Source organism: Siphateles boraxobius, unplaced genomic scaffold (assembly GCF_051911475.1).
Source record: "Siphateles boraxobius isolate OS27281-9 unplaced genomic scaffold, OSU_SipBor_1 5, whole genome shotgun sequence".
NCBI lineage: Eukaryota > Metazoa > Chordata > Actinopteri > Cypriniformes > Leuciscidae > Siphateles > Siphateles boraxobius.
Window position 1 is genome coordinate 20227595 of NW_027509141.1, and position 27923 is coordinate 20255517.

Consider the following 27923-nt stretch of genomic DNA (forward strand, 5'->3'; position numbering starts at 1 on the left):
CAATCCTTTCGAATTAGTTTAAGCGGCTGTGATGGTCGCTGATGATGATAGCTCAGCACAAAGTACCTTGTCACTTCCTTAGAAAAAATGATCAAAACAATACGTTTACAAAAAAAAACAGTTTACCAATTTTATTTCAGTAACATTTTGGCAGAAGCTATTATTACTATGGTAAAACTTTATAATGGGCGAAGCTGTCAAAAACGCAACAGGACAAAAGTCACATTTAAAGTTGAGGAAACCTTTAATGGTGTTGAGTTCTGAGGAGTAAATTCAGTAGTAAAAAAGAAGAAGAAGAAGACCATTAATTACCTCCAGTAACAGCAACAGTTCAGAACAATATACATATAGTTATGTACAGTACCATACTTTTTTAAAATAACATCATTAAATAACAGTATATATATATATATTTATACTCTCACTTCCTCAGGAGATGTATATCCTCCACCTATCAATATTCTGTACCAACTACCTATTACAGTACCATAAAAGTAAACCTATGCATGACCAAGATGTCTTGCAGGACATTAATATTTCAAAAGTTTTCATAGTGCAGAGGTTTTAGGTTCACCTACACGAGACATCCATTATTTATACATCCATAGTGAAAAAAAAACACCATTTTGTGTACACTCAGCAGAGCTTATGCCAGCTCACGCTGGGAAAATCAGCATCTTAAAATTACTGTAAAACTTGTTTCAGATCAACAAGAAAGGATAGATACAAAAAAAGGCCAAATCATCCCACAAATAAACGTTAGTATGAGAGTCTATGTTTAACAATGAAACGTTGTATAAGGGCTTCAAGAGTGTTAAGAAGGCCACTATTCAAAAAATTGCAAAGTCCCAGCATATTTTACAGTCTACAATATACAGTCCCTTTCTCTCAGAGTCCCTTTTTGTCAAGTTGTGTATATGCGTGTCTGATAGTAAGGGTACTATTTAATCCCATGAACATATACACTTCCATGTTGGAGATATTACAATAACAAATATACTACATGATTAAAAGAAGTTCTTTTGATTTGAAGTTTTGATCATTTGGTTAACAAAGACATAAATGCACTAGTATCTATTTTGACCATCCAGGAAGTATAACAAGTGTATCACTGGTTGAACTCCTGGTTCCTGTATGCCATTTTTGATTTCGAGAGGGGCAGCTAAAGGATCCTGGCCAGAATATCTCATTTCTCCAGAATGGTGTCCATTTTGGGGTTAATGAAAGAGAAGCCATTAAAGACAGTCTGGTCCATAGAGTCAATCAGGTTCTTGTCGCATTGAGAGAGACGAGGCTTCTCGCTGAGGAACTCCCGATCAAAGTTGCTACAGTCATTGGGTGATTTCTACAAGTAGAGGAAGAAAGATGGCAGAAGTCACTTTTAAGCCTGTTAATGGGGTTTTGAATGCAAAGTTTCTAGGGGGAACAAAAAACATTTGTGAGAGAACGCAAAAGCATTGACTTATAATTTTTTCCACCATCATGTCCCTATGGGGGCTTCGTGTATAGTATGGTGGAGACAGGGATAGTAGGATAGTTCACTAGGCAGTTCAAGTTTCTGAATACCAAATATGCATTGTTGACGTGTACTGTAAATGTGGCAATCTGCAGTATGACATCAGTAGTAAAGTTTTCCACTTGGACCGGGGAGGAAGTTTTGCTTTCTGAAAGTTACAGTATTTTTTTCCATTGTAAATCCAACTCTTAACTCAACAGATTAGGGAAAATCTGATTCCTCATGACATGATATGACCTCTTTAAAAGAGATTTCCTGTTATTGTAATGTCGTCATAAGAGCACAGATAAGGCATAGGTATTTAGTTTATCATTAACTGTAGTTTTCAGCCATGAAAACAACACCAGCTAAAGTTTATGACAGATATTTTACTATTTCATTTGTTCCGTACATTCCTTCAACATATGCAATAAGCTGTTAAACATACAATCACTTTGCAATCAGATTCAATCATAAAATGAATCATGCATGTAGGCGAAACCTCTCTTTAATAACCCTCATAGCAGTGTTATTTAAGTATTGTTTAAATGCTATTAAAGTATTTAATCAAATTTTGAATTTGTCTTTATTTAAATTTTTATCAAATTTGAACTATTTTGTTTTATGCTTTAAATATTTCTATTTAGCTTATTTTTTTCTTTCAGTTTTAGTCATTTAAAACTTACAACAATCTTTTTTTCAAACTTTTTTTTTAAAACGCCAGCATAATTTTTGCCCAAGGCAGTCATACCAAGAAATTATGAACACATAAAAAAAAAAACATTAATAACTCATTATGTTGTAGTCAGTGTATGCTTTTGTATTCATTTTGTTGCAAAGCAATATCAAACCTCTATCTGTTTAGTGTTTTGTTCTTCTCATATTGACAATATTTAAAAAAGAAACAATAATTTCCTCATATTTTGATGGTTTAATTGAAAATGTAGGATCATTAAATAGAGAGAGAGAGAGAGAGAGAGAGAGAAATAAAACTATTTTTTAATAGTTTTCGTTTTAGCTATCAATAACAACACTGGCTTAAAGAAATGAATAATCTATAACCTGGCTGATCTGTCAGAGTTATGTCACATTTTAAGGAGCAAATAGCTTCACAAGCTTTTACTCAAATCAAATCAGACTCTTACCACTTTTGGCTTGAACGGTGGAGACACCTCTCGTTTCTCCAGTGCAGGCCAGTTGATTGTCTTGAAGAAGGCATGTCCACGGACATTTCCCACAACACCAAGCCGTCGGGTTGGATCCCGCTCAAATAACTGTGAAAATGTAAAAGGCACAGATTTCAGTTTTGAGAACATAAACTTCCTCCAAGGGTGGCAGGCCAGTACAAGTAAGTAAATGATTCTATAAAGCATCAATACTGACAGCGTTCATCATGATAAATCAGTGGGTCAGACTCACTTTCTCTAGCAGGTCTTTGGCCTCCTTGGTAATCCATCGTGGGTAGTGAGGTACATCCATGCGGATCGACTCAAACAGCTCGTCCTCATCATCGCCCTGGAACGGCGACTGGCCAATCAGCATCTCGTAGAGCAGCACGCCGAATGACCACCAGTCCACAGAGAAACTGTATTTCTGTCCCAGCAGGATCTCGGGAGCAATATAATCTGGTGTGCCACAGAACGTGGTAGCTCTGTTTTCTCCAATTATGTTCTCTTTGCACATCCCAAAGTCTGCAATCTTAACATGTCCTTCCTTGTCCAGCATCACATTGTCCAACTTTAAATCTCTGATTAAGTAGAGGAAAAAAAGACATTTTGAGTCACTATATTTTATTCAGAGGAGTACCTAACTTGGATGTCAGAAACAAATAAATCACTCATGCCATGTGAACTGTTGTTGGTAAAATTTTGCCAGTTAAGCTTTTTTTGTTGTTGTTTTCATTTTTATATATTATACTGTAAGAGCCCTAACTTTACAAAATTATGTTACTTGGTGCCATGAAAAAAACTTTAGTATGTTTTTAATATTTTTTCAAAAACCAAAAGGTTGATTTGTCATATTATGGTAAACGTAGAAAAACTAAGATAATGTTTTCAGATCATCCATTTCTGCAGTCAGAATGGACTATTTGCAGAGAAATATAAACTTCTGATCATTCATAGATATGAATATGACACAGCTATTGTTATTTCTTCATGAATATACTGAGATAATGTCTTAAGTATGTATTTTTTTTGCCACTTTTGGATTTTTTTAAAAGTAAATATAATGAATTCATCGAATTAATGTGTGGAAATCATAATTAGGCAATTACTTCTTAAATGACAAATGCTGGTGTACTAACATTACTAAAATTGTAAAAGATTGTTATTTATTTATTTGTTTGTTGTTGTTTTTTTTTTTTACAATTACTAGATGGATTTCAACAGTTTCTATGGTACAAGAATGCGCATTCTTCAGGCCCTTGTACCAGAAAACCCCCATGGCTCTGATGTGATATCAGTGATATTTATTGATGACCCAATAGAGGATCCGGATTATCACCCCGTCCGAGAAGAGGTAGCTGGTGACAGTTGTTTTGCGTCCCTGGATGAAGATGAAAATCCTGTTGTACTACCACACTTGACGGCGTGTTTCTTGAAACATAAAAGCCTAAAAAGCCATTAAAATGCCAATATATATTACTATATTTTGCTTTTCTTTTCTTTTTTTAGTTTTTTAATGCAGAAAGAATGTAATGTCTTTGGTTTTGTTACTTTTAGTTATTTGTGTTGTTTATTTTTGTTTATTGTTAGTAAACAAGAAAACATAATTTCCTGTGTTAAAATGAAAACCTGAAATATTTAATGGCATACTTCAATAAATAAAGAAGATTCAATATACAAAAATGTTTTATTTTGATTATGTTTTTAAATAAATTAGTATTATAGTTCATATTTTCTGATTTTCATAGTATGTGTATGAATTCCGCTACTTTACCAAATGGTTGATATGTCAATTTATGGTAGAGGCGGATATTTAAAAAATGATGGCATGTGTTGAAGAAAAAAAACATTGAGTGTGGTAACTAGCAACATAAGGAGATAAGTTTATAAATTATAATTTTTTTCCCAAATGCCTCTTTCTTGGTGGGGCAGTTATTCTGGGGTCCTTCGTTTCAGAGTCACACTCAGGACCTTCGGGTCCAAATGGGCCGGAGGGGTGGGATTCATATTTATTTTTACTTGTTTTTTATAATATTTTTTCTTTTCTTTTTTGGTGTTTTGAGATAATTTTATGATTTATAATTAATATTTATGTAATAAATATGACCCATTTTCCCCCAATTCCCCCCCCATTGAATATAATAGAAAATTATAAATAAAAAAAATATTTTTTTTAAATTTTTTTTAAAGCTGTATTTCATTTTAGAGTCAAGCCTAGACCTCATGAAAGCAATTTTTGAAATGAGATGGATGCCATCTGGTGGACAAACTGAGCATTTTAAAAATGCAAAACACATGAAATCTGAATTTTTTTGTTTGTTTATGTATAAAAGTGTGTTTGTGTGTGTGTGTGTGTGTGTGTGTGTGTGTGTGTGTGTGTGTGTGTGTGTGTGTGTGTGTGTGTGTGTGGATGTGTCTGTTTTGCACTCTTGATGTTTTATAGATTCACCCCTTCACTGTTGTGTACTTTTTTTCTGGATAGTGGCTGATTTGTAGATTGTACGCACAAAAAAACTCGGTATTTTCACATTTTTGCCAATTTCCCATTCTTTTCCTATGCCGGGTCCATTTGGACCCGAAGGTCCTGAGTGTGACAATTTTTTTACAACCACTTTGATTATTCAATACCTGTCCCCAATTTTTTTGGGTGTTCATATACCAAGTACCAAAAAAGTCACCAAATTTCAGACCATTCCGATGAAGCTATGATTTTTAAAAAATAAATATTAAATGTTTCGGGTCCATTTGGGCCGAAGGACCCCAGAAGGTTTTAAAGGGTTAAAATAACAGTAAAAACAGAAATATTGTAAAATATTATTACAATAGAAAATATCTATTTTCCCTTTTAATATATTTTAGAATGCAATTTATTTCTGTTATGGTAAAGCTGAATTTTCAGCATCATTACTCCAGTCACTTTACTTCATTACTTCAGTGTCACATGATCCTTCAGAAATCATTCTAATATGCTGATTTCACAATTGTGCTTAATGATATTTTTGTGGAAACCATGATACATATTTGCAGGGTTCTATGATGATGGAAAGTTCAAAAGTAGAACTAAATATATAAACAGTATATATATATATATATATATATATATATATATATATATACTAACAATATATATTAATCGATTCTAAAATAAAAGTTTCTTTATATAATGCATGTTATTATTTATATATATTTATATATATTATACACACACACACACACACACACACACACACACACACACACACACACACACACACACACACACACACACACACACACACACACACACACACACACACACACACACACACACACACAGTATAAATAAATACATTATATATATATATATATATATATATATATATATATATTATATATATAATACATATTTAGCAGGCTGAAATGTTGCTAGACATGGAAACTTAGTGTAATGGTGCGAACTAGTTCTTCAGCTTTACGGGAATGATAACAAGGCATTGTTCTTGTAAATGATTTACTGTAACTCTGATTTATGTCAGATTTGACAGAAAGAGATTTCACTTTGTTGGATAACATTCCATATTCCTCAGTATCTCTAATTAAACTTTTAAAATAATAAAAAAATATTAGACATAAGACAGTCTTCTAGATAATCACTGCAACAATATCTAAGGCATATAAGTGAGTGTCTTTGTATTTCCTTGTACAGACTGCCAATGAAAAGTTCAGGCTTGGTAAGATTTTTAAATATTTTTTAAATTAAGTATTTTATGCTAGCCAAGGCTGCATTCATTTTTATGAACAACACAGTAAAAGCAGTTATATTGCGAAATATATATATATATATATATATATATATATGAAAAACATATATGACAAATCTTCATATAAATATCGTTTCATAGACAAAAAAATTATCATAAGAGTTTCTACAATATGACTGTAAATATACAATAGCAGATTTATACATTTTAGGAGCATCTCTTTTGTCATCAGACCACAGGAACATTCATCTCACCTGTATATAATGCCTTTAGAGTGGAGGTACTGTAGTCCACAGATGATTTCAGCAGAATAGAACCTGGGACAGGAAACAGATTTGAGCAAAACACTTGATATTTATATATTTATATTTTTCTTGATTATGGAAAATAAATCATATGCTACAGTAAATGTTTAACTGTTTGGAGATCATTTATTCAGAACGCATGTCACTCACGTGGCTCTGTACAAATCAAAACGCCCCTTATCCTGAATGTGGAACATCAGATCTCCTCCATTCAGATACTCCATCACAAAGAATAAGTGCTCCTATTTATAAACACACAGATCAGCATCATTATTGAGAGACAGTGGATTGTGACAATACATTGAATTTGACTACAACACATAATTTTAAAGCAAATTATCTTTGTTAGATATTTGTGTGAGCCTGTCCAAAAAAAGACTGAGGCAATTTCACACAGTAATATTTTGTGTAATTCCCCTCCATACATTCCCATCTTGCACAGACACACAGACATGCATCTGCTCAAGACGACACCATCATGGTATAAGCTCCCAAACAGAACTTGCTATTTAAAACATTCATGCGTTTCAACATTCCATGCCATTCTCATAATGTTCCAACGTCAAACCCATTGTCCCTCACACATGCCAAGCAGGCTGACATGTTGATAGACGTGGAAACTTAGTGTAATGGTGCGAACTAGTTCTTCAGCTTTACGGGAATGATAACAAAGCATTGTTCTTGTAAATGGTTTACTGTAAACTTGATTTATGTCATTTGACAGAAAGAGATTTCACTTTTTTGGATAACATTCCATATTCCTCAGTATCTCTAATTAAACTTTTAAAATAATAAAAAATATTAGACATAAGACAGTCTTCTAGATAATCACTGCAACAATATCTAAGGCATATAAGTGAGTGTCTTTGTATTTCCTTGTACAGACTGCCAATGAAAAGTTCAGGCTTGATAAGATTTTTAAATATTTTTTAAATTAAGTATTTTATGCTAGCCAAGGCTGCATTTATTTTTATGAACAACTCAGTAAAAGCAGTTATATTGTGATATATATATATATATATATATATATATATATATATATATATATATTTAGTTATTTTTTTTTTTAAATAACTGTTTTCGATTTTAATATATTTTAAAATTTTATTTATTCTGTGATGGCAAAGGTGAATTTTCAGCATTATTACTCCTGTCTTCAGTGTCACATGACCTTTCAGAAATCATTCTAATATGATGATTATCAATTTGAAAACTGTTGTGCTCCTTAATACTTTTGTAGAAACTGAAATAAAAAACAAGGATTCTTTGATGAATGGAAATTTTAAAAGAACAGCATTTATTTGAAAAAGAATCATTATAAATATCTTTACTGTCACTTTTGATTAATTTAATGCATCCTTGCTGAGTAAAAGTATTTCTTACTGACCCCAAACTTTTGAATGGTATTGTATGTGTAACGTTATTATTGGGAAGAACACTCACCTTCGACTGAAAGGTGCAGTAGAGGTGTGTAAGAAAAGGGTTTTCCCAGGCTAATGCCAACACTCTTTTTTCCACCATCGTGCACTCCACGTCATCGTCCATAAGCACGACATCTTTCTTCAGGGCCTTTATGGCAAAATATTCCCCCTTTCCTTTGAGCTCAGCCAGCAACACCTAACATGGGAACTGTTTAAAGACTGGACTTCATAATAAATCAATGCAGAGAGCTGTACACTGTGCGTTTCTTACCTTTCCAAAGCTGCCTTTTCCCAGTACCTTATGGAACACGAAGTTGCTCATGGTGACGCGTGATGGGATGTTGGAGCTTGGAGGGGCAGGGGTCGTTTCATCCCATGATTTTCCATACTGAGAGGCCTCCGCTAACACTTATAAACACAAATATACCAATGTCCATACATTAATAAACACAAAACAGGGTTATAAAAGTGAAATAAAACAAAAACCATAAAAAACATTTCCGTTGTTTGAAATAAAATAATTGTTAACTGAAAAAAAAATAAAACATTAAACAACTAAACTTATTTAATTTCAAATAGATGCCAAAGCAACATTTCTTATTTTATTTATTTATTTGATTAACTTAAACTTAAATTGAAATAATTAAAAATATTTTTTTTAAAAGACAAAAAAAAACTTTATAAGTAAAATTAAAACAAAAACAAAAAAATATAAAGATACAAATTAATTCAAATACTATAAAAAATACTATAACACTGTAACTATCATTTTCAATGGATTTCATGTTTTTCTTACGATTCTGCACCCACAGAAAGTGAATTTCATACATCCACTAAAAATCACAATGACACAAGCTTGATAAAAGCCATTGCAAGATTGGCACAGAAAAGACATTAGAGCTGAGAAAAACTTAACCTGCAGATGTCATAGTTAGATATTTTCTAATGAAATTAAATGTATAAAATTTTTAAATGTGACATAATGGTTTGAATACGTTTTGGAGGCACTGTCTATTTAATTAAAATCAAAGCTGATCTAATATAAATGTACCAAAGCTAAAGGGGAGCAAAATGCAGCAGAGAATATGCAGTAATGGAAACTCACCACTAGGGTCCACTGGCATGTTTTTCTCTATGGCTTGATAGATTCCAATTTCCGACAGAGTGGGATCTGGACGCTTTGTGGAAGATTTCTAAACACAATAAATGAAAATAGTAACAATGTCAGATTTTGTATACTTTATTTCTGGGAGTTTTTTACACACTAATAATACAGAGGATATGACTCAGTATGTCAAACATAATTCTACACATGAAAATTCATGACAACCCCAAAAAATTATTTTAGGTTTATTAAATTCAAATGTTATTGCAGATGCCTCGAAAACGAGCCAGGGTAATTAGTTGAAAAACTTACCAGGCTGACTTGAGTCAAAGCCTCAGCCAGGAGCTTCTGGTTGATTCCGCAGAGATTGGCAACCTTGCTCTGGCATTTATGATGGATGTTCATGCTACATTCTGAACAGAGAGAGTTAGTTGCATTAGATATTAAAAACAGAAAAAGAGACAAAGAAGGGAAAAAGAAATTGCACAAAAAAAAAGGGAAACCAGGTGAGAAACAACCATCAATAAAACAGAATCTTCCTTACCTTCACACTTGAGGCCTTGTTTGACCATTCCCCACAGCAGACTCCCACAGTGGTCGCAGAAGGTCGGGCTCATGTAGTTATGGGTCTTGAAGCGATGTGGCATGTCAATCTTAAAACGCTCCTTCTGAAACTGCAGACGTACCAAAAACCCATCAGCACCAGCCTGAATCAAAATGCTTGTGAGCAGAGATGCAACATCTAAAATGCCTCATAATGGCCCTTCATAGCCTCAACATGGCAACTCTGCCTTTATAATGTCATGAGCTTCTATTGATTACTGATAGACTCTGATCCCTGCTCTGTTCATTATTGGAATAGGAAACAGAAGGACCAGCCCTTTGGAACTGCAAGTGATTTTTTTTATTTATTTTTTCCCTTTCCAAGTCCTTGTTAAAATATGACCAAGTAGACCCAAAACAGTTAGGCTGTGTGTCCACCAAAGTGTTTTTAGCCGGCTGAAAACGCTAGACGCTCTGCTGAAAACGCCTAGCTGTGGGCGCTTGAGAGCGTTTTGGCAGCGCTGCGTTTTTTCAGTTGAGACGATTCGTTGCTATGATACAGAATATCCGCAGCACAGTTTACTTGTAACTGATTTCGCAGATAATTTATTCATACAACAAATTTATTTTTCATCCATTTTGTTCGGTTAGCTCTGCTGGTTGACGTCGTTGTACAGAAAGAATGTTGTGACAGTTGGTCGGTGTGGTATTAGTAGGGGTGTGCCGATAATACCGGTATACATTTTTACATGATAAAAAAGTGTCATATCGCGATATCAATGATATAGCGACGCGATGACGTATGGCGCATTTACGTTCCCTAGCACGCACAACAACAGCACCTGTCTGAGTGCGAGAGCAGCCTGTCAGCCTCCGATGACGATTTAGCAATTTCACAAACAGCTTGAGTGTTCAGCGGAATCAAAAAATCAAGCTCCCTTGTGTTGTGTAAACTCTTAACAACAAAATTACCACATTGTAAAAACGCAATGAGTGAGCAAACATTTAGGCGAGATAAACATAAGAAAATTTTCAACAACAATTTTTTTTTATATCATCTTACATATCATTATCGCAAATATTCTTGAAATATCGTGATAAAATTTTGAGGCTATATCGCCCACCCCTAGGTATTAGTCCCGCCCCTCCACTGTGATTGGACGGCTGTGTAAAAAGTGACAGTGATGAGCGCAGCGTTTTACCCAAAGTTGAAAATTTTTCAACTCTCGACGACCAATAAAAAACGCCGGGCGCTCAGCGCTTGAGTGTTAAATACACGCTCAGCGCCTCGTTACGCTCGTGGCGTTTAAAAAACGCGGCGCTCTCATTGAAAACAATTAGAATTTTACGCCAGGTGCGTGAAAAAACGCTTTGGTGGACACACGGCCTTAAGCAGGCATCAGAGAGGTACATAATTTATGATATTTACAGTGCAAACCCATAATAATAATCATAAATTCTAATATTTACAAAAGAAATAACAATATTATAAAACAGTACAGTTCGTGCTGTTACTGTAAAATGAAATTCCAGGACTTTAAGGACTTTTAAAGCACTACTTTTTTTTTGGTTTTCAAGGACTACAATCAGAGATCTCACTAATAAAACAATATCTTTATTATCTTTCAAACTCTAAAAAGGTAAATATATAAATATAAACTAATAAAAACAAATGGTACAAATAAAGTGCAGCACATGCAAAGCATTCAAAGACTGTGGTAAGTTTAACCAATTGAAAGGATACTATCGCTTTCCTTATTTAAACTGATGTTTTATTCATGAATATATGATTGACTTGAAGAATGAAAGCTTTATCATATAATTGGATGTTATATGAGCAGTGTCATGCTCATAGACATGCGAAATGGATCTATATCAGGTGAACTGCAGTGTTAACCTTGCATGAAAAGGTTGTTTTATCGAAAAAATTTAACGCTAATTTTTTTCAAGGCTTTTACAGGACTTTAACGTCAAAAAGTCAAATTCAAGTACTTGAAACACATTCTACGAACCTTGATAAAATAATCATTATTGATGTACAGTGACATTATACATATATATATATATATATATATATATATATATATATATATATATCATAGAAACTATGATATCTTATGAAATATATTTGAAACTATATATCTTACTAATCCCAAACTTTTAAACCGATATATATATATATATATATATATATATATATATATATATATATATATATATATATATATATATATATATATTTAACTTAATATTGGATTGTAACTTACCACTGTATCTCGACTGTTGGTTGCTGTTCCTGTGCATCTCCCAATGATCTTATCAATGCACTTCTTGTGAATGGCCGCATTGCATTCTAGAAAAGAGCAAGGGGGCAATAAGGTGTAAAGCGTTCAAATTACCTTCGAATTAATCTAATGGTACAAAGTATTTTATTAAAAACAGATTTCAAAGGAGCCCATTATGTTAATTCCGCACAGGAGGATGATTTATGTGCCACACAGAAAAAAACTTGTCAGAATGCAATATTATATGACTGATTTTGTTGTTCAAGGAATAAATCTACTAATATGTATAATGTGTGTTTTACAAAAAAACAGATGGGAGTGTCTAAAATAGATCAAGAAAACTGTGAAGATACTTACGCCTACATTTGTAGCCCTGCTTGTTGAGACCCCTAGAATGCAAAAAAAAATAAAAAAAATAATAAATTTTGGATTATTGATATTTCTACACAGCAGGTGATAATAGACTGTTAGTACATACATGGTATACATTTGAAACTCTTATTAGGGAGACTTTGGATAAATGACTCTCCAACACATGCATTTATATACATAGCGTGAACAAATCACTAAAGCAATCTGTCTCATGCTGCACAGGAAGGATACAGCCCAAGGGACTCTGCTGAGGCGGCTGAAATATCAGAGGAAAGTCCAAGTGCGCTTGCGCAAACACAGATGCTATCCAATACTATGACTTACAAACACACACACACCAAGATTATTGCTGCCAGGCGCTTCTGGCTACTTACAGATATTACTTTCTTATGCCTACATGAGATACAATTTTAAATCATATAAAAGATTTCTAATAGTGATGAAATAATATTTCGAATTGTTTAATGTTAGTCATGCAGTGACTGGCTATTTATAATGATTTTTTTTGAAAATTTTATTCACAGTGACTTATCTCGCTGGATCCCATCTCACTGGACTAACCTGTTATAGTACGCCAATTAGACAACTATGCGTCCCTTTGACTGAGAAGTACATTGCTTAAGGGCACATCAGTGCTACATTGTAATCTCAATAATTCTCTAGCTTCTGGGTCATTTCAATTTGGCATCGAACCAGCAAACTTTGCTTTCGCAGTCTAGATCATGAACCACTGCTGTTGCTAATCCTTGGGACCAGGACTAGGAGCATCGCTAGACCCTTTTTACTGCGGCATGAGACCCAGTGAAATACGGCTGTGTCCTAGTAAAATATGCCTACTAATAATAAAAATAATAATAATTTGTTATATTTATATAGTGCTTTTCTGGGTATTCAAAGTGCTTAATAAATCCTTATATGTAACATGGAGATTACCGTATATCAAACTGAGAATTGTTTTCTCTAATATTTTAGCAATCGAGTCATGTTTGTTTTGTATCAGCTGTTTAGAATCAGAACTAGTATAGTGATGGCAGATTTGTGAACGAATCACTCTTTTATTCTAATCGGTCAAATGGGTTTGCCAGATCTTGTTCGTGATTCAGTTTGATTCATTCAAATGCAGAATCTGATTTCACCAAGTGCAACATATTTGTTGATTCTGGAACAACAGTCCAATCAACCAATCAGATCCTAGGGACAAGTTTACAGTTTATGTCAGGTTTAGGCTTACGAGCTTCTACATCAGTGCTATTCACCTATCATTTCCCACTGATCGCAGGGATAACTTTTCAGTAGGGATAAGTTCAGGGGTAGGGATACGTTAAATTTTGGGAAGAAATGTTGTTCCAGAATCAACAAAATATGTTGATCCAGGATTGTGTCTAACCCGACACAATCAGGACGTGCCATTCAGACAGTTCACTTACGCACGGAATCATTTCTATATTATATATATTTTATAAGACAGAAAACAAAAATAGCGCTGGATGAGGTGAATATAGGAAACAAAACTTGCAAATGTTCAACAACAAAGAAGTTGAATGACTCGGTTATACAGGTAAAGACCATTTACATCCAAAACAATAATTAATAAAAAAACAAAAAAAGTATTAAATATGGGCACACGTTTTATACTGATGGAAAGCTAGAAACACCCCTGCTGTGGGCATAATACCTTGAAAAAAAAAAGATTTACAATTTTCTTGCATGGCGGACATTAAAATATATGTAGAGGGATCATATCTAGGGACCAATCAAGAATATCATATTTAATATTATAAGACTTGGGCTCTTTTAAATTAGGGAACTACTTATAAATGCCCTAGCAAACACATAGCAATGCACTAAAAAAAGAAACCCTGGCATCCACCTTAAACAAATGGTGGCGATGAATGGTGACAAATGTATTCTCTAGTTAACTAGTTATTAAATATATTTTACTGTTACTGTGTGTACAAGCTGTTAGATGTGGGATGATTACTGTGCAATAAAAGTGCATCTGTAACACCATTTGTTTTTCTTTAATTCATTTATTTATGTACTCACCACACAAACTCCCTGCAGACCGAGCAGAAGGTGGGCTGTTTGAAGAAGGTGGCTGTGAACTCGTGGTTCTTGATGAAGTGAACCTTGGCCTGTTTGATGGCTCCTCTCCTTCGGTTTATTGTGAGGAGGCCATCTTCCTCTTTCACAGACATTGAGGACTTTGATTCTGTGAAGCAGGTCAAAACAGGGTCTTTTGAAATAGACAACTCTCTCTGTTCTGAATTAAAATGAGCTTTACTTGCATATTAAAATGACATTACATAGCTATATGATATTTTACCAGAAAATGAAAATTGTCATAATCTATTTACTGTTATGTTGTTTAAAACTCATTTGATTTTCTTTTAAACTCATTTTGTGAAAAAAAAAGGAATACAAAGAAAAGATAAAATAGAATAGAATTTGTAAATGGCACCGTGCTAAATAGCGTTTTTCGTGTTCTACGGCAAAATAAAAAATGAATTTTTGGAATAAATGTCCCTTAAATGGGATATTTATTAAATAACGTATGCCTAAACATTAACCCCACTAGCTTTTGGATACTAAATATGTGGTACATAATGATAATTCTGTTTAGGATGCCTTCAGCATTTTAATAGATTACTATCAACTCATTTCCTGCTGAGAGTTAGAAACAAAACTCTAGCGGGTTGAGGTTGATGGGTTTGCCCTCTGGCACAGTGCCAGTGTTTAACACAATTTTTGTTTTAAAGACAAAACAACTTTCCAAAATATCACTGTGAAAATATATGTTTTTACAGTATAGTAACAACCAGTTGTATATTTTGAGATATAACAAGCAAATATGCTATAATGTAAAAAAAAAAAAAAAATAGATACCAGAAAAAGCAAGAGAGCGAGGAATGAAAAAAAAAAATACCAGCATGAAAACACGAGTAAGACAGCATGAGTAAGCAAAACAGGACAGATACCAGCTGACAGGACTAAGCTGATATCTGAAGGTGGTGAGATAATGGAAAAAAAGACTGAATTTAAAGAAAGAGGGGAAAGCCACAGTGGAACAAAGGGAAAGAAAGGGAGGTGATACTACTAATAGAAATAGTCATAAGGCTTCTATGGGTTTCAAATTAGGGGTTTACAAATATTAGTTTTTGCCCATCAGGGCAGAGCTTGATTCAGAAAAAGATTATTTGGTTTATGCAAGTCATCTTAAATTAAAATAGATAAATACGAAAAAGGTTTGGAAGAGATTTTCTTTGGTTCAAAAGTGTGGGTCAGTACGTTTTTTTTGAAAGAAATGAATACGTTGAGGCTAAACTGAGGTTACAAAAATTAAATATATAACGGTTTCAAAAAAGTAGGCAGTACGACTGTTTTCAGCATTGATAATAATAAGAATTATTATTTCAAATAAGCAAATTAGAATTTCTGAAGGCTCATGTGACAATTTAGACTGAAAACAGATTAAAATTGTAATAATATTCCACAATACTGTTTTTACTGTATTACTGATCAAATAAATGCAGCCATTGTTAGCATAAGGGACTTATTTAAAAAAAAAAAATTTCCCCAAACTTTTGAACGTTGTATTCATGTTCACGTTTACATGTACCCACCTAGGTCTGCATCCTCGAAAAAGTACTGGACAGACATCATCACCTTCCCAGAAGGCTGCAGGTCCACCCAGAACTCCGCACGACCATTGCCTTTTTTGCAGCGCTCAGCAATGACAGAGACCCCCACCGTGGCCTCCGACAGAGTCTCCTCTGCTGTTTTCATCAGGACTACCTGTATAACACGCCCCTCGTAGATGTGTGCGTCAAATGGGGATTTCCATGCAGGGTACATGGTGGGCTTCCTCTGGACCAGCGTCTTCCCTCGCTCTGGGTGGACAAAAAGAGGAAGAAATGCTAATGAAATTAGGATGCCTCTAGGGCTGTGCAACGATTAAACGATTAATCATGATAAATCGATAAATATTTGAGAAATATTTGCATGTATATACTGAGTATATATATATATATATATATATATATATATATATATATATATACATATATATACTTAAATATAAATATTCTATAAATAAATAACACATTTTTCTAAAATATATACATGCATGTGTGTGTATTTATATACAGTATATAAAATAATTATATACACAGTACACATTATGTGAACATATTATAATATATTATATATAAATAATATATTATTTTAATTTGGATGCTATTAATCGCGATTAATTGTTGCACAGCCCTAATGCCTTCTAAGATTCCCCATTTCAGCCAAACACTAAGGCAGCACTGTATTCTGTATATCTTGAGACGTATATCTGGGGCGGCAGTGGTTCATGTAGGTTGTCTACAAACCGAAAGGTTGGTGGTTCGATCCCCGGTTCCACCTGACCAAGTGTCGAGGTGTCCATGAGCAAGACACCTAACCCCAACTGCTCCCGACGAGCTGGATGGCGCCTTGCATGGCTGACACCGCCGTTGGTGTATGAATGAGTGAATGGGTGAATGTGAGGCAATATGTAAAGCGCTTTGGTGGCCATTGGGTCTTTGAAAGCGCTATATAAATGCAGTCCATTTACCATTTGAGAAGACAATCCCATAATTTTACCTTGGAGAAAGCATTATGCTCTGTTTGAAAGCCTGACTGACCTGTGCTGAGCGATTCCTTCATTTTGATGGCACAGAACGGTTGCTCTGGCATAGGAGGAAGGTCTCCCAGGTTAAATTCATTGAAGGCAATCCGCAGGAACGGAGCCATGGTGAGAGATCACTGTGTCTAAATACAAAAGAAGAAAAATTGATAAAGATCAGAGGTTGTATGAAACCTTAACCTACCAAACTGGCAGGCGGTTCTCAAACAGAGAAATAGTTTTCCCCCCCTCACAAATAGCAGAAGCATCACTTGCTCTGACAAGAAACATCTTTTAGGCAGATTAAGGCAATGATATAAGGCAGTATTTCTTAGAAGATTAGCAAAATATGATGGGTTTGATGTAGATATGTGTGAGAAGAAAACAGAAGTTAGCTCAGATCATCCTTCCTGATATACACTGGAGAAATGTTTAAATTCTTGCACATTTTTTAATTCTCAAATTGTTATGCTGAAAATGTAATTTGTAATGAAAATTTTTGAACTAGAAAAATAAAAAATAGAAGCACTTTCATTGGCCTCGGATGTTTGGATTTCAGACAACAACAAAAAACTACAAAAACGTGCAGGCAAACAATCTTTTTATATATACAGTATACTACTCTTGAAAGGTTTGGGGTCAATAAGACTTATTAATGTTTATGAAAGAAGTCTCTTATCCTCACTAAGGCTGCATTTATTTGTTAAAAAATACAGTAAAAACAGTAATTTTGTGAAATATTATTACAATTTAAAATATATTTTTTCTATTTTAATATGTTTTAAAATGTAATTTATTCCTGTGATGACAAAGCTACATTTTCAGCATCATTACTCCAGTCTAAAGAACATCATTTTTTTTTGAATAACAATCTTTTATAACATTTTACATGTATTCACTGTCACTTGTGATTAATTTAATGCATCTTTGTTGAATAAAAATATAAATTTATTTTATAAAAATGGTAGTATATATAATATTTTTCTTGCCATCTTTAACAAGAACTGTTCATAAATGCCTCCAAATTTACTAAAGTTTCAGCCTTGTTGCTTTAACTTCCTATTGCAAAACTGTGTGAAATCTACTCTTTCGATAGTTCTTGCATCACACTCACTGTGGATGACCAGCTAGTTTTCCTAATAAGCACAATGGAGGAGTAGAACCTAAATACTTTGTTATTTTTCATAGCCACAAAATTACATTATTTTCCAATCCGAGCTCCTCAGGTAGGAGATTCCTGCTGGTATTAATGTAATGTTCACACTACGGCTTCACAGAGCTTTGCCAGGATTATGGGACACAATTGGCCCTTTACTTGCTTTCACAAAATAATCACGGGGATTAAGGGCTTAAATTTACACTGCACACACACACACAAACACAATGGAAAATAAAGTAAATGAAAAATAAAAATGACAGAAGTTCCGTTTTTTATATAGTTATCTGTCACAATAACTTATTAATCTTGTACTTGTATTTGTACTTGTACTTGTATTAGTAGTTTTATGTAGTTTCTGCAGCTGTAACAACCAAAGTGGACTTCGGACAAAATTTCCTGAACATTTCACTCATCTGTCATTGGTCAGACAAACTGATAGCTCCACCCCAAACTCATGCCATTGGTCGAATCAGTATTGCTGTTGTCGGGAAATTATTAAACAAATGCCCTAAAAAAAGTCCTAAAATGGATGTTATTGGACTAATCTGTGTCACACACAGTATTAAATAATGATACAGAGAGAGTAGGATAGATTTAGATAATTGCTGAAGGTTGTGACCGAGTCCACAAATGATATAATGCATGTATTATATCATCATAAAATGGTAAATTGAGGTAATTGTAACCAGCTGTAAAAGCTCCCACACAAAACTACCAAATATAGAGGGGAAAAACCTGGCAATATTTGTTTTTATCGCCATTATTTTTCATGGTGATGATGTGTTATATACTCAAACATGTACATCTACAATAGAGAGAGTGAGAAAGATCAAAAAATAATCTGGGACCACACACACACACTCAAAAGCATATTATGACAAAAATGCATTAATATCAGCTAATAAAACACTTACTCAGTCAAACATAAACCTCTTACACTCAAAGGCATATGACTACAAAAAAAAAAATGTTTCCCTGGAGAGAGTGGAAAAAATGAGCCCATCCAGCAAGGGAGGGGATGGAGAGAAAATGAGGAACATGTAGAAAGGGGGGATGGAAGAAAGAAATCATTGAGTGGCATACTGGAAGTTTAATGTGCTTTCTAAAAATCCAGACTCTTACACCATTCGTATATTTGACAGACAGCCTTACTCTATTCACAACTCAATCTTGTCTACAAATCATGTGCTAGTCTCAACAGACAGTGTGTGTGTGTGTGTGTGTGTGTGTGTGTGTGTGTGTGTGTGTGTGTGTGTGTGTGTGTGTGTGTGTGTGTGTGTGTGTGTGTGTGTGTGTGTGTGTGTGTGTGTGTGTGTGTGTGTGTGTGTGCGTGTGTGTGTGTGTCTTTTCAGTAGCCTGGTTCCCTTAGCGGTCTATTAATCTGTCAAGAGAGGTCACCACCATCACACCCAGATTGGTTGCTGCTTAATTAACACACTCTAGAATGTCGTGTCTTAATGTGTGCATGGCACTACTTTTAACTCTTATGATGCTAAAACTGGCAAACCACCAGCTTCTGTGTTAAACAAATGGAGTAATGTGCTACGTTTGCACAAATGTGGTCGATGAAGGTAGAAGGATGAGGAACAGACATGATAATCTCATTAATAGGCAACACTTCATCTTCAAGAACGCACAAAAATGAAGTCGAAAGCAGCCAATGATACACTTACTCAGTAAAGTCATGGCCACAATATCTATATATGGGATGTGTGGGGCCATATGAAGTAGATGTGAAGTGTGTCAGTAGCTGTTTTAATCCACCTCCAACAAAAAACTAATTTTGGATAACTGTGATTGGATAACTGGACTAACCAGCAGACCAATCGCATCGCACAGCATCTCAAATGTTGGTTTGAGCCAAATGCATGAGCCAAAGTCTGATATCAAAATAATTAGGTTTAATACCCACCCAGAAGCATCTCACATGATTGCATTCCCAAACACCAGGAATCCGAACAGAAGAAAAAAATGACAGCATTTATTGAGTTTCGTCTGTACGCTCTGAGATGTCATTTATGATGTAGGAAAAAATCCATCCATTTTTATTACAGATATTTCGCTGCAATTTCCCAGGAAGTGATAATTTTGTTATCTAGAACACAAGTTGCAAATGTTTTAGGCAATAGTCCAATTTTGCGCATAACTTACATTTGCAACTTTGGATGTAAACACAGCTATTTTTCCCCATGTTAAATACTTTCTTCAATCCCAGTTTAATGTGCAAAAATAACTAGGCCTAAGTTAAGTTTAGCTGATTTCCCCAAAAAATGTAAACCAAAAGTGTGCAATTTCACATACTTCTGTACTATTTTTGTAGTAAACGTAGCGTGAGTATTGTGTTCACACTGAAAAACACAAAACTTCTGCGGAGAAGACACCTAACAAATGTGAGAAAGCTGAAAGTGAAAGCTTTAACTCTGCCTCATAATTGTCAAATGTATGTGCCAATACTGTAGAACAACACTATAGTATAATATGTAAAAAGTAATTTTTGGGCACTTTTATTAAACTTGGACTCATGTTAGCCACCATATTTACAGCAAAACAAACGAAAGATGCAGGATTGCATTGTTCGTTTGAGCAGCCAGACACAGCAACACTGGCTCAACACTGTACATAAAAAGTTGCAAAGTTGTACATAAAATCCTTTGCTCTTCTATTATTCTGCCCACTACGCCCACCATATATTTTTGATTCTCTCGCTCACACACATCATAGACTTCTACATTTTCTTACAGTGATATAGCCTAAGGGTAAACATATTGGGATTTGATGTGGGATAGTCAAAGCACTTTCACAGATCTCACATCTCCATATAGATTGAAAAAATTAATTATCTAAATCTTCTTCGCCCTCTATTGCGTTTGACTTTCCCCAAGTTTTATCTATTGGACACATTCTGTTTTTCTTTCTGTGTGGTATTAGTCTCAGCTCACACAGGCTGTGTCTGTTGCGGGGATCTCACTCTGTGTGCGGGTGTTTGTGTAGAAGTAATTGGACAGAATTACAGTGTGTGAGGTAGTGCCGGGCCTGTATAAGAGTCTCGCTCTGTTCTCTATCCTGCATCCGACAGCTGCTCTGCTCACCTTTTCTTTTTTCCCCCTTTTTTTTAACCTCCTACACAGTCTCCAAATTATTCTCTCTCAATACGGGGATGGAAGCAAGCATATAGACTATTTGAGATGATTTCACTATAATACAGATAAAATAGAAAACAGGTTGAAACCTATAAATAGATACTTCAAATTTGCTTTTCTTCCCTATTGCAATGTATAAGTGAAACGGCTTCTCAAACAAGAAAAAATGTAGGCACTTGATTTTGTCCATTGGGAATTGATTGGATCGATAGTGAAGTCATGGATCGTCATGTGAAAGTGGTGAAGACGAGAACCTGAAAGTTTATAAAAGGACACCAATGTTTAGTAGAACACTGGGAAACCTGTTAGTCCAGATGGTGCGGTTGCATATTTATAAAATCACACTTGTGAATATTTCTGTATGCATGGAATTACAGTTCATAGTCAGAGTTCAAGGCATCATGCTGCTGTTTGTACTTTGCTACTGTACAGCAAATATAATCCGCCAGACTCCCAAATTCCCCCTCTGTGTATTGCAGTCCTCATAATACAGTTAAGAAATGCGAAAACCTCTGTTTGAAGTTAATAAAAATACAATGTTTGCAATCCATTTTACTTCTGATCCGGAATATGGCAAATTAATGTGAAACTGGATATACAAGAAAATTATTTGGATCATAAAAATGGTCCCTATATGAAAGGTGATTGGAGGGAGCTGAAAAAAAAGTCGGTTTAGATATTGAGACCCACGTTATGGTTATTAAGATAAATTTTGTTATATTTAATGTATTTTCCTTTTAAGACCAGAAACATGCAATAAGAAAGTAGGCCTTTAGCTATAATTTTTGAAAGAAATCTCTAATGCTGCCTTCATTTAATTAAAAATACAGTAAAACAGTACTATTGTGAAATATTAATTAGTTTTTAAAAAATGTTTTCTATTTCAGTATATTTTAAAATACAATGTATTCCTGTGATGGCAAAGCTGAATTTTCAGCATCATTACTCCAGTCTGGAGTTCAGAAATCATTCTAATATGTCGATTTGATAATTAAGACACATTTCGTATTACCATTGCTGTAAATAGAAGTAATTTTTATATTTTAAAAAATATATTTAAAATATTTTATTTGAATAGAAAGTTCAAAATATTTTTTTTGACCAACATGCACCAAGATAAGACAAGTAATATCCATTAAAATAGTAAATAGTGTTCATTTTTATTTCATGTTGAATTTAAGGTCAAAATTTGGGACACAAACATGAACAGGACCACATTTGTTATGTTAAAACTTGACAAACCGGTCTTTTTAACAAATACAATTGTGCATTCCCCATTTTTGCAAGCAAGGTCTAGAATTACATGGAAATGGTCTGCAGGTGAGTTTAATCAGTTACCGATCGGTGGATGCAAGAACAAAAATGTCATTGTGAGTGTTACATAACTAAACCAAGCATAACCATTTCTTTTTTTACATGTACTGTATGTCACAGGGTTATTGGGTTAAAATAACATCCATCAAGGAAGCGTTTGTGTGCAGAGAGAGTTAGTGCGGGAGAGAAACATGGAGAGCAAGAGATCAGTGACTTCAAGGTCAGATGAGTGCAGAGAGCCATGTGACATTCTTTTTAGTGTAGCATTGATTTCTCACCCCTCTCTTCCCTGAGGCTAAGAAACAAGAGACCCTATGCCTCTGTCTTTCCCCTGCCTATAACACACACGCACACATTAGTTAGTAAAGGTTAGTGTGGAAAACCCAATTCCTCTCTGAAACGGGGCTTACTGTGTGACTGCAGGCTTGCTATCAAATGTGTGTGTGCGATATTAGGGCATGAATCTGCTGAACTGCTCAATGCAGTGTTTTGGACAAGAAATGTATGCACACAGACACACATATATTGGCATGTCGACCTAAAGGTGAAGCTGAGCTTGCCTCTGTCTGCCTGTGCAATAAGAGTGGTGTCCATTTCTGCCTTACGCACACTTCACTAAAGCTTCATTAATCCAAGACCAACAGAGAACGGCCTGTGCGCTTGCTCTCTACTCTTAAAGCACGCAACAGACCTTTTGTTGCTGTGCGTTCAAAAACGATACAACAAGACAAAATGAGTAATGACATGAAAAACATATAGAACGCAAACAATACTTTCGGGGTGTTGGACTCTAAAGCTTTTTACAAAACAATTGTGTGTTGTATTTATGTTTGCCGGAGGCACTATGAGGGAAAAACAACTCAAAACAAAGCCGATGATAGATTTGAACACTACTAATGGTGTTTGCTTGTAAAAGAGCTGTGCGTATAACAGAGACGACATAGATGTTGGCAGACGGGGTGACGGCGCACCATCACTACTTTCTTCTCTCCTACAGTTTGGTTGATAAATAATTCAGAGGCGATGCATGTTGTTGATTAAGACCTTTACTAACATGTGCCTTCCGGCTGAGCACTATGTGTTGATTTGGTTCACTGTACAGGTTGTGGATGAACAGTAGAGACTGATGAAACACAAGTAAGCTTTAAACTAGAAAAACACAAGAGACAAACTACTGGAATCCCTGGTTAATGTCAAGAACAAAGCACTCAGTGAGTATTTGTAAAAGAGGGAAGAAAAAGAATTGTGCAATACAGTGGCTTGTGTGTGTGTGCTTTAAAAGGAAAGATTAAAAATGATTAAGTCTGTGGTTGTGTCTTGTGGATGCACAATACAGTATATGTAAAAAATAAATAAATAAAAATCAGCATTCACAGTATAAGCCTTATTTAAATTATATATTATGTGGTCTGGTCTTCCTTTCGGTATGAGTTTCTTTCTTCTAATGAACACAAAAGAAGATCATTTGAAGAATGTTGGTAATCAAACAGTTGACAGGTTGACAATCAACAACATGTGAGTGACACTCAAAACTAATTTGCATGCATTATAATTAATAAAGCTGCTTTAATATCATATTGGTTATGGACATAATATAAAAATAATTATCGGTTCTTGGTATCAGCCAAAATGATTTTGGCACATGCTTAAAATTATATATGAAGACAACATGCCATTTGCAACTTATCTAACTATTCTGCAGGTTTAAAAACCGCCATGAAAAGTACACTAGTACCCAACAGCTTGCAAATATGTCCTAGATACTGAGGCATGCAAATATGCAAGTTCTTTTGTAGGCTACATAATGAAAACAAACAAAGTAAGAGAATGAAAATCTCATAAAGCATTTTTCACCACCACATGTATGTCTCACACATTGAGGCCTACAGATATTCCCCATGTTCTGTTGTTTTTTAAGGGAGGAACTGTTGTCATACTGAATGGTTTGGTCAATATTGTCACTGAGATAATAGTCTAACTTACATTGCTCATTTTATGGTGGCAGTTAATGCTTTCGAAAAATATATAAAGATGCTTTAGAAAAATTGGCTAACAGCTAAGTTAAACCTATAACCAATAGGTTTGACTGTTAAAGGAGACTGATCCAGGTGGATCAAATATTTTATCATCAGCCTCTGAAGAACTCGCTAGTCATAGCGGTAACTATGGAAACCACGATTATGACGCTCCTTGCAGTTTATTTTTTAATCGTGTCATGCGAATAAAAAACATTGTTGTCAAGACTAGTTAGTTTGTATCTCTCTTTCAGTCTCATAAAACTAGAAAAACAAGACCGTACAGTAGGCCAACACTTTCTGTTTCCTTACTAAAATAGCCTACATAATACCACTATCTACATGTTGCAGTATGGAGAAGCGGGGTCGGGAAAGAGTCAAGTCTTTCTACGGTTTATGTGTTTAACAAACTTTATGGCAGCGCATTCTATGAAACACTGTCGAAAAGTACAGCGGCTGCTGCTGCTTCCGCGTATCTGGAGAGCGTAGCCAAGTGAAGTCGAATATAAAAAAAACTATTTATCCAGTTTATTTTCCTTTCCTGAGCCTGAATGTTTAAGAACACATTTATAGGACTTCCTGTCCAAAAAAGCCTCGATATCTCTCGTTACCAAGTGTCTACAATTGTTTCCATTAAATCATAAATTGATCCGTTAGAAATGTGTCTATTGACGCTCGCGGCGACCGAGTGACAAACATCGAAAATGCGACGAAATCTATTGGTTGTTGGTGGACAACGTGGACGTTTCATGTTATACATATCTGTAATTTATACGCTCCCGATGGGCGGATTTAGCCTACAAACGCCTACAAAACGCGCAAAAGTAAAAAGTTGTTAGCAGAAAACTTACCAACTTCAGTTTCCGAGAGGTTTCAATAATTCGTCTCTTATCCTCAGTAGCAACTGTGTAAATTGAGAGCAGAATGAGCAGCGCGTTTGAGGAAGTATTTACCCGCTCACTGTGTCTGTCTGGGGTTGACAATACTGGAAGAGTGACGTCGAGCAGGTAGAGAGAGAGAGAGAGAGAGAGAGAGAGAGAGAGATTGGGTGGGAGTGTCTTAAATGACTGTAAGTAATACAATATTGCCAAAGCTTGGAATACATAGAATAGTAATAATAAAAAAACAAAGATCAAAATAATAGAAGAAAATATTATAACAACTTACATTTAAATAAACAGTGTAACAAATTAAAACATGTGTGAACATTTGATACAAGTGTTTTAACATAAATACACACACACATTGAGGGTCACTGTCTATCTATCTATCTATCTATCTATCTATCTATCTATCTATCTATCTATCTATCTATCTATCTATCTATCTATCTATCGATCTTTTTGTCTGTCTGTCTATCTATCTATCTATCTATCTATCTATCTATCTATCTATCTATCTATCTATCTATCTATCTATCTATCTATCTATCTATCTATCTGTCTGTCTGTCTGTCTGTCTTTCTATATCAAAGTAAATTCACTAGTACAATAACAATCTGACTATTGTGTAATCTCAGGCTTTGAGTTGTCATAATGTCTTTGACAGTTTTAGATGATGTCATATTTAAAGATTGATAGATATGCACAATCAAGGTAATCATTTTCTGTTGGAAAAAAAAGTGTTCATGTATGTTTCTCATTTACAGTAACCACCTTTGGACTGTTTTTTAAGATACCATTGTTAGTTGTTAACCAGGTGCTTTCCTTTCCTGAAGGCAGGAGACTCCTGATGGAAACCTTAGCTTTGGGAACTCCATTCAGGCCCGCCCTCACACCTACACAAGGAATGGGTATGGACAACACACGCACGCACGCACGCACGCACGCACGCACACACACACACACACACACACACAGTAGCAGCAGTCACATGATGCTGACTCACAGACTGCCCCACCCCTTCGATCTAGGTCTGTCAGTGGTGTATAAAGCTCAGAGTTTCAGTGTTTCTATATTTAGTATCATTTCCAACAAATGACGCTTACCCTAATTTGCCATTTGTGTGCAACAAATTTACCATGTAAACTGCAATTTAAGGACTACATAATTATAGAAAAAAGTTACATTCTGAAGAACAGTGAAGACTTATCGCGTGGGTTTATGAAAGATGGTTTCACTTCTCTTCTATTTTATAGAACTGCATCTTGCCAGTTATTCTTTTCTTCTCCTTTATTGTTTCGCTTTCCTCCTTATTTTTCCTCTCCTCTTCCTTTCTGTATTATCTCACACATTCGAATATAATTTATCAGTGTTGACTCACTTCTCTTTCCCTATTACTTTCCTCTTCTTTCTTTTGTTTTAGAGCATCTATGTTTTAAGTAAAGTCTGTAATGAGTTTTAAATGAGAATGATATCTCTTTTTCTAGCAATCCATTGCTAGGTTTAGGTCTAGCTAAATGATGTCCTCGCTGAAAATGTAACCTATAATATATCACCATATTCATTTGATCACATCTAAACACAATCTGTTACTCTCAGAAGTGGTTCTAAACTAGTTTTACTTCAGGAGGACCAAATTTATATATCAAGTGGTCACCCAACATAATACCAAACTTGTTTATTGCACAAAAGTAAACAAAACATGTCCTTAGAAACAAATGTCAAAATGTAGTCATTTAAAAAATATATTAAAGTATTTAATGAAGGTTTATTATCATTAACTAAAAACTAAAGCTAAAACTATAAAACATTTATGTTAATTGATATAAAGCTGAAATAAAGTAGAGTATAAATATTAGTTGAAAAACTTGGCCTTGGCAGTAAACTGAAAGAAGTTTGTTAAAGCACTAAAATTATTGACTGAAAATAAATAAAAACTAAAACTAACTAAAACTGAAAAAAAAATTAAACCTACCCTATAAAAAAGGCAAAATCACATTACTAAAAAGTAAACTAAAATTAAAAACTATGAATAAAACTAAAATAAGAGCTAAAATAACTGATTTAATGTAGCCTTGATTATATCTTAATTTGAATTGTTTGCATCAAACTTTTCAAGGATGAGCACATCACGCAACCAACCTGAAGCTGTCATTCACATTTAGCATCTTTCTCTGCTGCTCATGACCCTGCCAGAACAGTCTTGACCCTATACTGTTTTAAAAACCACTGTCTTTACAGTAGTTTCTATCTTTACTGTCTCTGCCGTAACAGGAACAGGAATGTCTCTAATAGTTATGGCTTCCCTGACTGTCCTGCTTAAACTAA

The 27923-nt window shown here is 34.6% G+C and overlaps 1 protein-coding gene across 1 annotated transcript; it reads right to left on the reverse strand.

Moving 5' to 3' along the window:
• Nucleotides 1-225: 225 nt before the first annotated feature.
• prkcdb (protein kinase C, delta b) lies at nt 226-25709 on the reverse strand. The gene is made up of 16 exons (XM_077203148.1): nt 25566-25709; nt 17106-17232; nt 16056-16322; nt 14479-14644; nt 12418-12449; nt 12043-12128; nt 9777-9906; nt 9545-9645; nt 9233-9320; nt 8399-8535; nt 8150-8323; nt 6857-6948; nt 6656-6718; nt 2915-3242; nt 2641-2769; nt 226-1345 (listed from the first exon to the last, which is right to left on the reverse strand). Exons 2-16 carry the CDS (start codon nt 17212-17214, stop codon nt 1187-1189), a joined length of 2061 nt encoding a protein of 686 aa, XP_077059263.1. The 5' UTR covers nt 17215-17232; nt 25566-25709; the 3' UTR covers nt 226-1186.
• Nucleotides 25710-27923: the final 2214 nt, after the last annotated feature.

Bases quoted from the DNA above. Each gene is read 5' to 3' on its own strand.
- prkcdb (XM_077203148.1), bottom strand. From the start codon at position 17,214: ATGGCTCCGTTCCTGCGGATTGCCTTCAATGAATTTAACCTGGGAGAC. The intron at 8,536-9,232 runs GTGAGTTTCCAT...TGTGTTTATAAG, and splicing joins CATGCCAGTGGACCCTAGTG to TGTTAGCGGAGGCCTCTCAG. The intron at 1,346-2,640 runs GTAAGAGTCTGA...CTCTACTTGTAG, and splicing joins CACCGTTCAAGCCAAAAGTG to AAATCACCCAATGACTGTAG.